Source organism: Natrix helvetica, assembly GCF_964273705.1.
Source record: "Natrix helvetica genome assembly, chromosome: 6".
NCBI classification, from domain to species: domain Eukaryota; kingdom Metazoa; phylum Chordata; class Lepidosauria; order Squamata; family Natricidae; genus Natrix; species Natrix helvetica.
This window is the reverse complement of record NC_138553.1, coordinates 2,664,503-2,681,557: the sequence shown is the minus strand read 5'-3', so window position 1 is coordinate 2,681,557 and position 17,055 is coordinate 2,664,503. Positions and strand designations below refer to the sequence as shown.

General features: G+C 45.6%; 2 protein-coding genes across 3 annotated transcripts in view; one reads left to right on the top strand and one right to left on the bottom strand.

Annotated features, from left to right (window-relative positions):
- MEST (mesoderm specific transcript) overlaps positions 1-12,062 on the bottom strand; it is a 28,266-nt gene extending 16,204 nt beyond the window's left edge. The window contains exon 1 of the mRNA XM_081957630.1: positions 12,059-12,062. The gene's annotated coding sequence lies outside the window, so the exon portion shown is untranslated. The remainder of the gene's footprint in view (positions 1-12,058) is intronic.
- On the top strand, positions 857-16,862 carry CEP41 (centrosomal protein 41). 2 transcript variants are annotated; one of them, XM_081957626.1, is made up of 11 exons: positions 857-993; positions 4,286-4,349; positions 5,397-5,444; positions 9,137-9,198; positions 9,674-9,743; positions 10,974-11,115; positions 12,677-12,825; positions 13,325-13,392; positions 13,582-13,696; positions 14,626-14,844; positions 16,654-16,862. In XM_081957626.1, the coding sequence occupies exons 1-11, from the start codon at positions 961-963 to the stop codon at positions 16,800-16,802; spliced, it is 1,119 nt and encodes a 372-aa protein (XP_081813752.1). In that variant the 5' UTR covers positions 857-960; the 3' UTR covers positions 16,803-16,862. The 2 variants fall into 2 exon arrangements, with proteins under 2 accessions (XP_081813752.1, XP_081813753.1); XM_081957627.1 differs by lacking the exons at positions 857-993; positions 4,286-4,349; positions 5,397-5,444 and adding an exon at positions 6,772-7,344.
- Positions 16,863-17,055: the final 193 nt, after the last annotated feature.

Genomic DNA, 17,055 nt, shown 5'->3' with positions numbered 1-17,055 from the left:
TTTCTTTCTTCCTTCCTTTCCTTCTTTCTTTCTCTCCTTTTTTCTTCCTTTTTCTCTTTCTCCTTCCCTTTCTTTTCTTTCCCTCCTTCCTTTTTCTGTCTTTCACTCTCCCTTTTTCTTTCCTCCCTCCCTCCTTCTGGAAGCCTAGACCCTTGCTCTTCATTGGGAAGGACGTCTGAAATGCAAGATTTGTGATTTATAAATAAAAACAGAAGTGATTTGGAAATTCAACGTTCATCATGGTGAATCAGGAAAAAATATAACATTGGCTGCATTCACACAACCATACAGACACACAAACACAAAACACACGCGCGCACAATAGATGGTTTGGGATTCCAGATCCCAGAATGAGCAGCCCATACATGTGGAGACCATTAAGGGGGGGGGAGGGAATCAAGGTCCTCTGAGTTTTGAATACACCTACGCAAGTGAACTGCACCCCACAGAACACGTGTGAGTGCAAAAAGAAGGAAAACACGCGTCAGAACGCGCGTTGGCACAAAGGCACTTCTTCTCCTCTCAGCCCCGCCCCTCCCGTGCAGACCCTCCCTCAGCGGAAGGACACAGCGGTAAAGCGTCCCAGAACTCCTGTTACATGACAATCCCGCCTCAAGCGCCGCTCGGAAACGAAGCAAAAAAAAAAAAACAGGCGCGCGGAGGCGTCCCTCGTCACCCAGGGAAACCGCCGACGCTCGCCCTGAGCCCCGCGAGCCTCAACGCGCACGCGCGAAGGAGAAAAGCCGAACCGGGACTTTTAAAATCCGCGGGCGTGGGGGGCGGAGACCGACTTGGCAACAGCGCTCGGAGGGAGGGGTGGGTGGGAGAGCGCGCGGATGGGCGTGGGGACTGGCCAATCGGAGAGGAGGCATGGTCTGAAGAGCCGGCGTGGATTGGGCCGGCGCGGGCGCGCGGGCCGGCCAAGGGGCGGGGCGTTCGCGAGGCTGACAGTTGGGCAGGATGTCGGCGAGGAGGCGCATCGGCGACCCTGAGGTGAGGAAAGGGGGGCGCCGGAGGTGGTGGTCGTGGGGGGGCTTCCCAGAGGGCGGGGGAGGAGCCACGTGACCCCAGGTTTAAAGTGGGGAGGTCTGAGGTGGTCCCCCAAACCGGGAAGGCCCTGAAGAGGCCTCGGGGCCCCAACTCGTCCCCACCGGAGCCCCCTCCCTCAGGCCTCATCGCTGGGGGGGGGGTCCCCAGTATCCTGATGGAGTCGGGGGGACTGTCAATCAAACATTGGGCCCCTTTTCTTATATTTCTTGATATATGAGTGTGTGTATGTGTGTATGCACACACACATACACACATATATAAAGTGTTTTTGTCAAAGCACCTGGTATGCCCAACTATGGGAGGGAGCATACTGCTTCCCTTTTGCCTTTCAGGTCCACCCTAGGAGCCTTCCAGGCAGAAAACCATTTTTGTGTTGCATTTGTGCTGATAAATAAATGAAGGGAGACTAGTATAGATCTATTTCAAGCTATTTAGCTCTCATCAGCTAGCCATACCCTTACTGGGATTCAAACTTGGGCTGTTTTTACATATTATTTATCAGCAAAAATGCAACACAAAAATGTTTTTTCTGCCTGGAAGACTCCTAGGGTGGAGCTGAAAGGCAAAAGAGAAGCAGTATACCAGGTGCTTTGACATCACACACACACATATTTATGTTACAATCCCTGGTATGCCCTATGGATCATGGATGATAGACAGATGATAGAGATATAGAGCTGTTTTTACATATTAGGCAGTTATATTGACCTCTAAGCCACAAACTCTCCTCCCTTATCAGCTGAGCCAGGGGAATGGTTAAGTGTTTTTGTCAAAGCACCTGGTATGCCTGTGTGTATGTGTGTGTGTAAATAATTTCTAGTGCTTCTGATGGGGGGGGGAGGAGTGCGACAATAACCTCAGCCAGAAGAAGAAGAAGAAATAAGAGAAATAACTGGAAAAACCGTAAAAAAGGTGAAATGCAGGGCACACAGTGATGTCAACTATCTGTAAAAATTGAATAAGAAATGATCAAGAACTATGTAAAGAGAATAAGACTGTGGAAGTTGGAATAGCAAAGTCAGGGTTAAAGATGGTTAATTTCTAAAGATGAATTAATAGTATATTAGTTGAAGCCAAAAAAGAAAAGGGGGCTTAGTAACCGTTAGCCTAAATGAATTAATGGGAAAAGATAATGGATTTTATAAGAGAAGATGAATATGGATAAAAGTGGGAAGGCTAGAATATATGGAAACTATTATTGTAAATAGGATGTGTAAGATGTGACCTGGAACTGCACTCCTTACTAGCACTGATGATGTTACCTAGTTGGGTCATGAAAGGTCTATAAGAAAACAATCAAGCTCAGAGAGCACCCTGTCAAACTTGAGCTACAAATATTCTCCTTGAAGAGTAGAAGCGCCTTAGATCCTGCAGCTCAGCTATTTGGGCTGGAGAGACTGACTTTGAGTCATCTGGTCATTTACATTCTTCTAGAGAGTTGTTGAGGCCACTTGGAGGTTGAAGGGAGGGCAGAGATAAAACTCAAGTGGCCTCAACCACTCTAAAAAGGATGCAAATGACCAGCTGTCTGCAAAAGAATCAATCCTTCCATTCCCCACCCTTCCAGTCAGAGCTGAAGAAGCTTCTTGGGTGATAAGTGAAACATCTTCAAAGAAAATCCAGAAAATCCAGTGGTCTCTTGGGGGAAAAAGCACCTTCGTGACTCCTTTTATTAATTATTTAATTCATCTGAATTCATTATTGAATTCTGTCCTCCAGAAATTGGATGGTGGTAGACCTTCCTGAAATTGAACTTCTTAAGCAGAAAGTAGGCTAACCTGGTTTACTTGAGATATGTTGAAATTTAGTTCCCATGGCTGTAATAATATATTTGGCAGGGTGGTACCAAGTTAGTATAGGTGGATTGAGGCCAGGTACCTCCCTGTGAGAGGCCCTGAAATTGCAGTTTTCCTCTTTCTGGGAATGCCTTTTATGCATGCTGATTGGTATCAAGAAACACTAGATTAACTCAATTAACCAGTTTTTTAGTTGATGCAATATACTGAGCCAAAATTTAACCAAATATGCAGCTTTATACAACATATAAGACACGCACACACGAAGTGTTAGCACTAACCAAGTTTAGCAATGTAGTCTAAACCCTTAACTTGCTTTGTTTGAGCAAATATTGTGAAATCAGGATTAAGCAAATTGTAAACCCAAAGTATCTAAAAAAAGATTAAATCATGACAACTGGACCAAAGTCAGAGACTCTCTGCCTAACTAATTTTTTTATTTTGACTGGTGAAATTACATCAGTGAGTAACAAAATGTCTCAGGTTAACAAATTTTGGTCCAGTTGCCATGATTTAACCTTTTTAGATACTTTTGTCCTGGATGATGTTTTCATTGACACAGGAAGCCAGGTAGTCGACACCTTAACAGCCGCAATTGGAAAGCAGAAGTTTCATTGCTAAATGAAGTGATTATTAAGTGAGTCATGTCCAATTTTATTAACATTTTTTTTGCTGCGGTTGTTAAGTGAACAGCTGCTGTTATTAAGTGAAACACAGTTACGTGAATCTGGCTTTCCCCCCTTTAGATGATAGTTGAGCACTGTGAGACAGCATTATACATCCCCCCCTCCCGTGAATAAAATGCACATTTGTGAGAAAATGACAGGGTCACCCAAATGTCACTTTCATCCATTGAAAAAATAAATCAGTGGCCAATGAAAAAGAAAAAGAAAACTAGCAAATGAAACCAAACAGATTGGATTGTGGCTTAGAGTATGTAATGTGTGAAAACATAATAGGCTTTCTTTTTTCTCTTTCTCTTGACATGCTCGAATTGTAGAAAGTGTGTGTGTGTGTGTATGCATATATATATATATATATATATATATATATAGAGAGAGAGAGAGAGAGAGAGAGAGAGAGAGAGAGAGAGAGAGAGAGAGATCACATGGCCCCGGGACACTGCAACCGTTATAACTATGAGTCAGTTGCCAAGCATCCACATTTTGATTATGTCACTTGCAATGGTCGTAAGTGTAGAACATGGTCACAAGTCACTTTTTTCAGCACCTTTGTAACTTTGAATGGTAGCAAATGGTTGTAAGTCAAGGACTACCTATATGAAGTTTGGGTGTTTCAGCATCATGCATCTTTTACTGTGGTGGTTCTCGGTCTTTGTTTTCAAAAGTTCTGTTCATATCGCAATCATATTTTTCCATTCTTCCTGGGTAATTTTCTGATCGTTTTTCTTTCTACTTTCTCCCCCTCCCGGTAAGCAGTTCTTGACCAAAAGAATCCCACAGAATCCTAAATACCAGCATGTAAAAACTCGCCTTGACACCGGTAAGTTAGAATCTGCTCTTTTTGTGGGGTGGGGGGAGGTGTGAAGGGACAGCAGAGTGCTTAAGAGTTTTTCATTTGCTACATCCAAGCCCTGGACTTTGTGTGAGAAGCTGTGACTTCACCCAGAACCTGTGTGCACCATGAGATCGATCGGGGCATGAAGGCACAATGGCCACCAGGAATGGGTTGCCCTTAAGAGCTTACTAAATTGTGGGGTCCTTGGTGCTCTCCGAGCTTGGACCTTTTCTTGCAGGCGTTTCTTGACCCAACTAGGTAACATCATCAGTGCTACTAAGGAATGGGATTTGCTTTCCCTGATGTTGTTACCTCATTTGGGCAATGAAACAACTACAAGAAAACAGCCAAGCTTTTAGAAGACCAAGGGCCCCTCATATTCTCCCTTATTAGAGACATTTCATTACCCAACTAGGTATCCTCATCAGCTCTAGAAGGGAGCGGAGTGTACAAAGAGGAGGAGGCGGAAGACTGTGAAGTCCTTGGTGCTCTCTGAGCTTGGTTCTTGTTTTGCCTACGTTAGGTAACATCATCAGTGCTGGAGGGGAGGGAGGAAGATGACAACAGCAACATTGACAACTGTGGGGTCCTTGGTGCTCTCTGAGCTTGGTTGTTCTCTTGCAGACATTTCATTACCCAACTAGGTAACATCATTTGTGTTGGTCATTGACCGAATATTATCCATAGGTTCCTGCTTGCACCTGGCAAAATAAATAATCTGCTTATAAGCCCAATCCTGAAGCCGGCTTTCTTTTCTCAGCCTTATTAACATAATCTATTATTGAGAGGACAAAAATAGGCAGGGGAAAAATGGCTTCTCTGCAGAGGCCTTTGGAGAGGAATATGCAAGAAATAAATACATATTTCAAAGCCCCCAAAGCCAGACTTGGCCCTTCCGAGGATGTTTCTGATTTTCCATCCCTGCTAATCCTGTTAATTACACATAAATGGTTAACTTGGAATAAACAGAGTTTTTGGTAAAGATTGCCGTCTCTTTCCTAAATACCTTATTGGGTGTCTTTTCTTCCACAGGTAGCAGTATGACCAAGTACACTGAAAAACTAGAAGAGATCAAGAGAAGTGAGTACTATGTATTGCAATAAGAACTCAAATGTCTGTAATCGGCTCACACGGGGTGGCAGACTAGTCCAGTCTTTCTCAAACTTGGCAACTTTAAGATGGGTGGATTTCAACTCCCAGAATGCCCCAGTCAGCTTGGCCACTGATGAGAATCCACCCATTTAGAAGTTGCTTGGAGCTCTGGGAAGCACTGGTGGAACGTTCACAAAAAGACATTGTTTTTATTCATTTATTATAATTTTCTTACTTTATAAGTAACTGAAGGAGGCAATCATACCTAATGCTCTTTCATTCTGTGAGATGAGTTGGACTGAAAGAGAGTGATTGGTCCAAGTCACCCAGACGGTTTTTGTGCTTAAGGTAGGACTAGAATTCTGTCTCCTGGTGATTGGCCCACAGGCACCCAGCGGCTTACATGCATAAGGCACGACTAGAACTTATAGTCTCCTGATGATTGGCCCAAAGTCACCCTACTAGCTTTCATGCCTAATAATAATAATAATAATAATAATAATAATAATAATAATAATAATAATAATAATAATAATAATAATAATAATAATAATAATAATAATAATAATTAATAATAATAATAATAATAATAATAATAATAATAATAATAATAATAATAATAATAATAATAATAAATATTTATTTCTTAGCCACACCCTCTCCCGAAGGACTCGGGGCGGCGTACAATAAAACATAGGAAATAAATATATAAACAAACATACATATAACAAAAACGTATACCAAGACATATACATATACAACACTATATGCGACACTAGAACTTTCCCTCTCCTGGTTTCTAGGTCAGCACTTTCACCCCTACATCAAACTGGCTCTTTCCTCTTCCTGCTTCCTCCTCATTCATTTACTTTCCTCCTCAGCTTCCACAGGTGCCATGAAAGACCCATCTCGACACAGGCTCCGTCACCTTCCCAGAATAATTTAACTCCCGTGTTTCGGTATCATAATCTGGCCACACCTTCATTAATTAGGACTAGAACATTTCCCCCCCACCCCCACCTCCACAGTGTTAACATTTCCTGCACCGTGAGTTTGGGTGTGTCTGTTTTGTGCATGGGAACCGACTTAATGAACCAGGGATGGGCGCCGGGGTACTTTATGCGTTTCGAGCACCATTCCTACTATCTTTTGCCCCCCGGCAATCTTGGCTAGTCCCGATGGAATCTGAAAAACACCCAAGAGGTTTCTAAACTGCCTGCTTTGATTTTAGAACTATTGTGTCATGTTGGCAGAACTTCAGGTATCCTCATTTTAAGTTTATTTTCTTTTTAAGCGTTCTTCCTCTGCTCTTCACCCTGACTGCTTCGTTCGGCTGAAAGAGCTGGTTTCATAACATCCTCCTTTTAATGGAAGGCTTTTGAGTGCCGAAATACTAGCCGTGGTTTGTTGTGACACTGTCACAATCCTTGCTGTGTTTCTGTCCTTTTTTTTTGTTTGTGCTTTGAACTCTCTGGTGTGCCTTTTCTCTTAGCCTGGCATTGTGCTTCAACTCTGCTTAGGTGGCAAAGCGTGCTCTTCGAGTGAATAAGCACCTTGTGTGGCTTTAGGTAACTGAGCTTTCTCAGGGATATATGAAGCCCTAAGAGGCAATCTGAAAAGCCCACACAGGGTCGCTTCTGTGTTTCTTTTGTAACTTGAGTCAAGTTGTGAAAAAGGCTGGAAAATCAAAACCGAGGCGCCCGCAGGTGCCGTCCTCACTTGCCTCTCTGACAGACAGAACCAAGAAAGGACAAGTCAAGATTATTTCTCTTTTGCAAAACCGGCATCCCCGCCGGTCTGAAAGGATTATTTCTTTTTCTTAAACCGACGTTGCATCTTGGATTTAAAATGTCTGAAAACTCGAACGGATCTTCTGAATCAGCTCCAGGTAGACTGCGCTGGGGACTTGGGAGGAACTGTGATTTTTGGGCTGCTGGGGTGATTGATGTTGTAGTGGGCACCTCAGGAAGGTCTCAGATTTGGGGGGCATTTATGATCTTTGCTAAAATATTAGAGCCAACAGGACAAAGATGCAAAATTTATAGTCAGGAAACTATTGTATCTTTGTCCTTGCTTGCATTTTTTAATGGGACTTTTAGCAGTAAAATATCTTGATCCGATTGTCCACATATCTTATATATATTATCTATATATTTGCTGACGCTTTATTTAAACGACATTTGTAAATCACTGATATGCAGAGCCATACACTAAATAAATAAATAAATAAATATTCTTGGTCTTATCCTTATGGGAAATCATCCTTGTTTTCAGGCTATTGTCAGGTGATGAAAGATTTTTTTTTAATAGTGCCAAAATCCATTTTTGTAGACAGTGAAAATAATAAGTCAAGTAATTCTTGTTCTTTTCTTTGCTCATATTATCTGGAACTCTCATCATTCCTTTTCATCAAATCTCCGATTATCAGCCTAGGGAGGTCTTGGCACATGCTGAATTGGGCAAGAGATTGAAAGCAGGCGTGTCCAATCTTGGCAACCTTAAGAACTGTGGATTTCAAATCCCAGAATTCCCCAAGCAACCATGCATGGGTTGAAGACCACTGGACACCCCCTGCTTTCAAGTTTGCTTCAAATGGATGAAATCAAGAGCTAGTTTGGTCTAGTAGTGAAGGCATAGGCTGAAACCAGGATACACTGAGTTCTAGTCCCACCTTAGTAATGAGAACCGGCTGGATGACTTTGGGTCAATCACCAGGAGACGGAGAGTTGTAGTCCTGTTTTAGGCATGAAAGCCCACTGGGTGACTTTGGGCCCCATCTCACTGTCAGCCCAGCTCCCCTCACAGGGTTATTGTGGTGAAAATAGGAGGAGGAAGGCAGGAGTAATAGATATGTTTGCCACCTTGAGTTGGCGGGATATACCCAAAATTAATAAAATAAACTGCTTTGACAAAGCACAAAGAAAACTAGATTCTCCTACTAAAGACACAGCTGCACTTTCAAATGACAGCCGTGGTCTGGGCTTTCTCAAACTGGAGAACTGAGTCAAGATTAGAGATGTAAGGAATTTGTCATAGTAGATCTCAAATTGGGCTGAAGTTTTACTTCCGTGCAGTCTTAATATTTCAGAAACCAAACTTGGAGAAAAATGTACTGTGTGAATTGGATTTGTTTGCTTATTTATTTGAAAGATTTCAGGGCCACCCGTTAAAACAACTCTGGGCAGCTCACAATATAGGACAGGGGACTCCAAACTTTAAGACTTGTGGACTTCAATTCCCAGAATTCCCCAGCCAGCCATGCATGCATGCATGGCTGGCTAGGGAATTCTAGATATTGAAGTCCACAAGTCTTAAAGTGGCCAGGTTTGGAGACCCCAATTGTAGAAGATGAGCAGGCATAGCCCAAGGACGGGGTCAAATGCGTCATCAGTTTGGAGTCACCATTCCCATGAGAGACCCATGTCCAGGCCCCCACCTCCCCCCCCCCGAATTCCCTTGACCCTTTTCTAGCACCAATTTGGCTTGACCATCAGTAAATCAGATTCTTGTGTACAGGTAGCATGTCATAAACCTTTGAGTGTTTTGAACTCCGCTCCCGTTCCTGGTGACTTGTGCCTGAAACACATTGCGTGAACTGCCTGGAAATTCCAGATTTTTCTAAATTAAAAGCTTTGTCCTCCACTGAGTTTATTAACGGAATACTCCTCTGTATTTTGCAGATTACAGATACAAGAAAGATGAGCTCTTCAAGAGACTAAAAGTGTCTACATTTGCCCAACTGGTAAGTTCCTGGTTTTGTCCATGAAACCCTCCCCTCCCTTCCAGCTCTGGCCATCTCAGTGGGGCTGAGTGGGGTCTGTACAGAAACCAGGTGGGGAGTGGGCTCTGTCTGACTTTAGAAAGGCCCTCCCCAACTTCATGGCCCCAGGCCTGTGGTCCTGCAATTTCTAGACCAGCAGTTCTCCACCCCGGCAGCCTTACATTGTGTGGACTTCAACTCCCAGAATTCCCCAGCCAGCATCCCCACACAAACCCCAATCCAGATTCTGGGAGTTGAAGTCCACACACCTTAAAAGTACCCTCAGTTGAGAAACATTTAACTAAGCAGCAGAAGGTTCATTAAGTCTTAAGTGCTATTGCTAAAGAGACAAACACTCTTAATAATGCTAGCTGGGGAATTCTGGGACTTGAGGTCTACACACCTGAGAAACGTTGCCCTAAACCTAGGCTGATTCTGCCCTTTCTTCTTCCTGCAGGTTATTCAAGTTGCCACTCTGTCGGATGAAACCTTGAAAGGGCCACCTGAAGAAGGCCAAAAACTAGATGGTAATTTATTGATTTATGTAATTTATTTGCTGCCCATCTTGTCACAAGGCGGCTTACAAATTAAATTCATGTTCTTTTTAAAAAATCCTATAAGGAAAGGAGATTGGCTAGAAGCTTATGTCTTTCTTTCTTCTTTTCTTCTCTCTCCTTCCCTCCTTCCTTCCTGTTGTGAGGGTTTCTCCTTCCTTCTTTCCTTCCTTCCTTCCTTCCTTTCTTACTTTCTATCGAATTTATTTGCTGCCCATCTCGTAGTTGAAGGCAACTCAGAACGGTTTACAGCAAGATAAAGCACACAAACATTTAACAGTTATTCATACTAAAACGTCATCTACATTGTGCTAATTTATTTTTGTACTGTTCTGTGTTTCACCTCTATCCCATTCTGGGTCGCATGTCAAGCAACAGCTAGATTCATCGATTAAATACACAAAATGGTTGCTTTGCATCCTGAAGCCAGAGACACATCTGAGTCCCTCTATGGAATTTGGGGGGATTTTTAAATGGGATTCTCACATTTCATGGGGGGGGGGGAGAGGTCTCTGTATGCAAAACCTCTGCTCTGCCTCTTAGCAAATGCCTATAAAACAATTGATATAGTATCTGAATGGGGACAGCCAGTTGGTTTAATGATTAAGTTATCAGGCTAGAAACCAGGAGGCCGTGAATTCTAGTCCCACTTTAGGCACAAAAGCTGGCTGGGTGACTTTGGGCCAGTCACCAGCAGATGGTGAGTTCAAGTTCCCCCTTAGACATGAAAGCTGTCTAGATTACTTACTCAATCAAACAGGAGGCTGTGAGTTCTAATCCCAATTTAGGCATAAAAGCCGACTAGGTGACTTTGAGCCACTCCCTCTTTCTCAACCCAATCCACCTCTCAGGGTTGTTTTGTTGTTATGGGGAAAATGGGAAGAGGAAGCTGTGATGGATGTGTTCATTGTCTTGAGTTTTGTAAAAAAATAATAATAAAGGTGGGGTATAAATAAATATATTAAAAAACCGGATGCATTTCAAGGCGGCTAGTCCTGAAGACTCTGCATTCATCTTTGGATCAAGGGATTCCCATTGTAAGTGGTGGGACAGTGGTGGGGAAAGAGAAGGTGGCCGACTCCTGCTTGCAAGCCTTCCACACAGTCATCCTGGGAGAAGCAAACTGAGATGGACCTTGGGGGGCTTCCAACGTCTCGATGTGAGTCTGAGAGTTACGTACCCCTTTCACTTGCCCCTTTTCAGAAGGCGACGCTGCTCCTACAGAGACCAATCTTGAGGTAGCGGAGACCAACGGCAAAGGCAGCCCCGAGCAGACACCGCCCAGTCCCATCCTGTTCATCAACAACAGCGGAGCTGGAGAGTCATATCGCTCCACCTTACAGAGGTATCCGATATGCAGCGGTCTCCCTCCTTTCCCTCCCCTCCTCTCCTCTCCTCTGCTCCCCCATTCTCCTCCTCTCTCCCATCTTCTCTCCTCTCCACATGGGGATTCCCTTAACTCCCTGCAAAAATCTCTGATTAAACCACGATGGCTCAGTTCTTAGGCAAAACCCAGTTAGAAGGGTATCAGGCCTGCAGCCATCTTTCCTTTTGGCTCTTAGGCCTGACACATTTTATTCTATTATGCATTTTCTATTGTGGGAAAATGAGAGGGGGGATTGTATGGAGTTGGATGCGATGTAGCCATAACAACATTCCTTCTAGAAAGCCAAGGTTGTCCTTTGTCTCTGTACCTGACCGGATCTGGATGGGTGGAACTGCCAGCATGGCAGTGGGAGATTGGACCACGTGATGGACTTGTGTGTGTGTGTGGGGGGGGGGATTCTTGAAGTTTCAACTGGGTGGGGAAAATCAGGAAGCTTTCAGATTTGGGTTTCCCCAGATGTGCCAACATGGCTCTCTTCATAAATTGGAACTTAGAGGAATCCTTTGCCTCGGACTCTGATTTAATTTTGGATGCTATTTGGAACCCTGACAAAGGGAGAGATCGACAGTACAAGATAGTCCTCAACTTATGGCCACAATTGAGCCCAACATTTCTGTTGTTAAGCAAGACAGTTGTTAAATGAGTTTTGTCCTCCTCCTCTCCGCAAACCCCACTCCCTTCTAGCACTGATGGTGTTACCTAGCTGGGTCATGAAACGTCTGCAGGAAAACCACCCAGGTCAGAGAGCACCAAGGAACCCCACAGCAGCTCCTCCTCCTCCTCCTCCTCCTCTGCAACCCCCACTCCCTTCTAGCACTGATGGTGTTACCTAGCTGGGTCATGAAACATCTGCAGGAAAACCACCCAGCTCAGAGAGCACCAAGGAACCCCACAGTTCAATCCTGAGCTACCAGGATTCTCTCCTATCAGATTTGATAATAGATGACCTTAGTCTGAACCTGTGAGGTTTGAGCTTCCATTCTGCCATTCTTCCTGAGCTTAGTTTTCGATCTATAATCCTTATTTTTGCAACAAGCCTTAAAAAAGTCACCAGAACACCCAAATTCTCACAAAGGTGCTTTTTCAGGAGGCAATTGTTTTTTTTCTTTTGAAGACCTTTCGCTTCTCATCCAAGAAGTTTCTTCAGCTCAGACAGGATGGTGGAGAATGGAAGGATTTATATTCCCCACTATCCTGTCAGAGCTGAAGAAGCTTTTTGAATGAGAAGAGAAACGTCTTCAAAAGAAAAAACAAGAAGGTCCAGTTGCCTCTTGAAAAAAAAGCACCTTTGGGACAACCCTGACCTGGAGGACTGAGAATCTCCACAGACCCAAATTCTCAGCTCTTGGGGGGTGCTCTCCAACACCTATGATTCGGAGGGGGGGTCTTTCTCTTCTCTGCTGACTTCCCGAGAGGCTTTCTCTCCGATACCGATAGCTGCAGAAGCCAGCAGTTTAGATCCAGGAAGGATCTAAGGAAACCTTATTCCGGGGTCCCTAACGTTTCTTCTTTCTCCCAGCGTCATCAGTGGGGTAGGCGAGCTGGACCTGGGCAAAGGCGACCCCAAGGAGACGCAGGTTCCAAACGACGGACCTTATCCCGACTGCCCTTATCTGCTGCTGGACGTGCGAGAGCGAGACGCCTACGACCAGTGCCACCTTGTGGGAGGTGAGACAAAGGCATGGGAACTGCAAAGGCACTCACCGTGTCCCCTCAGGGGCATTTTGTGGGAGGACAGAAGGGGCCGCTCTCCCTGCAACGGACCCTTCCTTCTAACAGGGTTGTCTGCCACATCTATTCATCTCCGCCCCCTGCCTTTTATCCCCAGAGCTAGGGTGGGGCTTTGCTAGAACAGTGGCTCTTCCGTCCCGAGAACCGGCCCATAGATTTCCACTGTTCTCCTCTCCTCTTCCCTCTGTGCATCAGGCACTGGACCCAGAACGGAAGCATCTGAGTAGGCTCCTCAGCCTCATATTAGAAATCCTAGCTAGTTGAGGAATTCTGGGAGTTGAAGTCCACAAGTCTTAAAGGTCCCAGGTTCGGAGAGCCCTGCTGAAGAAGCTCGGCCTCCATCTCCGTATAAGAGCCTAATGCTTTGGACTCGTCCTCTGTTATTTGACCCAGGTTCCTTTGTGCTTTTTTCTAATGTATTTCTCTTGCCTTTCAGCTCACTCCTATCCCATCGCTACTCTCTCCCGAACGATGAATCCCTACACCAACAGCATTTTGGAATACGTATCCTTTGTAAAGTGATGACGTTCCTTGGCTGGGTCATGAAACGTCTGCAAGAAAACAGCCAAGCTCAGAGTGCACCAAGGACCCCTCAGAAACAGACTCAGAGGGAGGAGGACTGGGGGAAGGCTGCTTCTCCATCTGTCTCTTCTCCCCACGGAACTTTGGACCCTTAACCCCTCCATCCCCTAGAAAAATGCTCATGGGAAGATTATCATCCTTTATGACGATGACGAGAGGGTGGCCAGCCAAGCAGCCACCACCATGTGTGAGCGGGGCTTCGAGAATCTATTCATGCTTTCTGGAGGTAGGAAGGCTCGGAGGCCTTAGGATCAACCTCCTTCCCAGCTGGGATCCACTGAGCACAGAGAAAGGCGAGGAAGTGGGCATTAGGACCGCCTCTCCTGATTCTATCCCTGTAATTGGAGGGAGTTTTTTAGAATGAGAAAGAATTAGAATTAGAATTAGAATAGAAAATAGAACAGAGAATAGAATAGAAAATTGGAATGGAATGGAATAGAAAGGAATAGGAATCGAATAGGATACAGAATATAGAGAATAGAGAAGAATAGAAAATAGAATAGAATTGGAACAGAACAAAATTCTTTATTGGCCAAGTGTGATTGGACACACAAAGAATTTGTCTCCAGTACAGAAGCTCTCAGTGTACATACAAGCAACAAGTGATAAACCATGATCATAATCATTAAATACAATCATCACAAATCATAAAACACCCAATGATAGTCATAGGATACTAAATAAACAGTCAACATAAATCATAATAGGATATTAAATAAAAGCAGTCAACATAAGTCACGAGATACAAACCACAAAGTTATAATCATAAGAAGCTAAGGAAATACGTAATAGGAAAGAAGAGAAGAATAATAGGTAATAGTGCCCTACTAGGTGGTTTGACATCCCAGGGCATAAAGACAAGTTGTGGGAATTAGTTGTTTAGCTGTGATGGCATGAGAGGGGAAAAAAAACTCCTTGTCTCTAGTTGTTCTGGTGTGCCGTGCCCTATAGCGTCATTTTGAGAGTAGGAGTTGAAACAATTGATGTCCAGGATGCGAGGGGTCTGTAGATATTTTCACAGCCCTCTTTTTGACTCCTGCAGTGTGCAGGTCTTCAATGGAAGGAGGGTTGGTAGTAATTGTTTTTTCTGCCGTCCTAACTATTGCGTATTTTTTGAGACTTCCCTGCCATCTTGTCATCCTCCTGTTCTCCCAGGTCTCCGAGTCATTGCTCAGAAGATCCCCGAAGGCCTGGTGACCGGCTCCTTCCCCGCCTCCTGCCTGGTGGCCAGTCAGCCTGGGAACTCCCGGAAAAAAGCCATCCCGCAGCCGCTCCTCACCCACGCCGCCGAAAACAAGTGGAGGTTTACCGCAGAGGATCTGCAAAAGATACAGTACTACCTGCAGGAGGAACAGCTTCCCGGCGACCCTGCCAGTAAGACTCCCACCCTCCCATTTGTCTTCAAGGCCAGAGACCCCTTTCCTGCAGGGCTGTTCTGGGGGGAATTTGGGCTGGGCTTAAGAGGGTCCAATCAGCCCGCAAAAGGACAAATTGTCCCAAAGGTGTTTTTTTCCAAAAGGCAACTGGACTTTCTCCAGGTGGTTTTGTTTTTTTCCTGAAAACATTTTGCTCCTCGTCCAAGAAGCTTCTTCAGTTCTAACTGAAAAGCTTTGACTAGAACTGAAGAAGCTTCTTGGATGAGAAGCGACACGTCTTCAAGGAGGGGAAAAAGCCAAGAAAGTCCAGTTGCCTTTGGGACAACCGAAGCATCTCCAAAGACAATGAAGGACAAATGGTGATTCAGAGCGCACACAAGCACCCAGCCAGGGGAAGGCAACATGGCTGCTGCCAGGGGTTCCCAGCAAATGGTACAGGCACGCCCACCCCATTGCCCTCGACAGGAGACCCTCATGCAGGCCTGGCTACAAGGCATTGCTAGGGGACCGGTCTGGTGTGTTGCTGCAACAACCTCAGACAACTGGCACACACATTGGGGCTGCCCTTTGCATCACCCTGGAGGTAACACTGCCACGCTGATGGAGCGAACGTCGCTGGCGCATGGGGGCAGGGCTCAATTTGGGAAGGCAACCCTTTTGTCGCTCATTTATGACGGTCACAGTGTCCCTAATGTGACTTTTTAAATTGTGCGGCCAATCCAGAATGGATTGTTCCTCTGGGTGGTTTGTGTGTGTGTGTGTGTGTGTGTGTGTGTGTCAAAAAAGTCAAAATGGTGGCACCTCCCAACTCACTGGTGGATCCTCCTGCCTGGCGCTGTGTTAATGAGAGGCAATTTCTACAGATAGTCCTCGACTTACAACAGTAATGACCATTTGAAGTTACAGCGGCACTGGAAAAAGTGACTTATGACCATTTCCCACACTTATGACCGTTGCAACATCCCCTTGGTCACATGATCAAAATTTAGACGCTTGCCAACTGACTCGTATTTATGACTGCCGCAGTGTCCCGGGGTCACATGATCCCCTTTGGAGACTATCTGACAAACCAAGTCAAGGAGGAGGCCAGATTCACTCAACAACCGTGTGAACTAACTTAACAACTGCAGTGATCCACTTAACCACAGTGGCAAGAAAGGTAGTAAAAATGGGACAAAACCCACTGAACCACTGTCTCACTTAGCAACAGAAATGTTGGGCTCCGTTTTAGTCATATCAAGGACTACCTGTAAAGGGGGGGGGGGAGTGTTGTGGCCTGTCGGCTGCCAGGCCCTCCAGCAGCTGAATCAGAGAAAGAGGAGGCGTGGGAGTCAGGGAGAAAGAGACGGAGGAGCAGCCCACAGTTCTAGAGGTGGCTGATGAGGAAGAGGAGGGACAGCTGGGTCCAGTGCCTGACGCGTGGATGCGCAAAAGGCAGAGGAGAGGAGAGCAGTGGAAATCTATGGGCTGGTCCTCGGGACGGAAAAGCCACCAGTGCTAGCAAAGCTCTGGGGATCAAAGGCAGGAGGCGGAGATGAATACATGGGGCAGACAACTATTCCTCTCCCTGCCGGACGGACTTGTCAGCCTGCGGTGAGAGAGAAACCTTTTTGCCGGCATTCCTAATAAAGGAATCTTTTGAGTTCACTTCAGAGGGTTTGTCATATTTGGGGAGCTGAGTCAGAACAGGGGGATATAAATAAATATATCTGGTTACAACCCAACCCCCTCCCTACCCACGAACACAGCTCTCCTGCTAGACCGTCCCGCACCCTGATGGCCTTTCCTTTCGGTCCCTTCTCCCCAGGCCGCCTCAGCCGCGGATCGTCCGCCCGGGATTGCAAAGCCGCCGCCGTGAGGAGCAGCCAGAACCTGCCCAGCACCAACCCAGCTACGGCGGGCCTCACCACCCGCTCCCTCAGCAGCAGCAGCCTGCAGAACAGGCCTTGGCGGTAGCCCAGCACCCTTTCGCGAGAATAAAAGAGGGCCCGTTTTCCTCGGGGCCGTTTAACCCGACAGGCCAGCCTCCCTCTTTGCTTTTTAGGAAGGTAGTTTGCACGGGGCGGGGAAGGGGGATGGGAAGCACGTTTTGGGGGAGCTGATCCCGCCGAGGGTTGTCATGTCTTCCCTCTTCCCAAGAGACCCACAGAATAACTGGGCTGCACTAGAGAAAAATTAGCCAGGAAGTGGCAGGTGCAATTGGACCAAA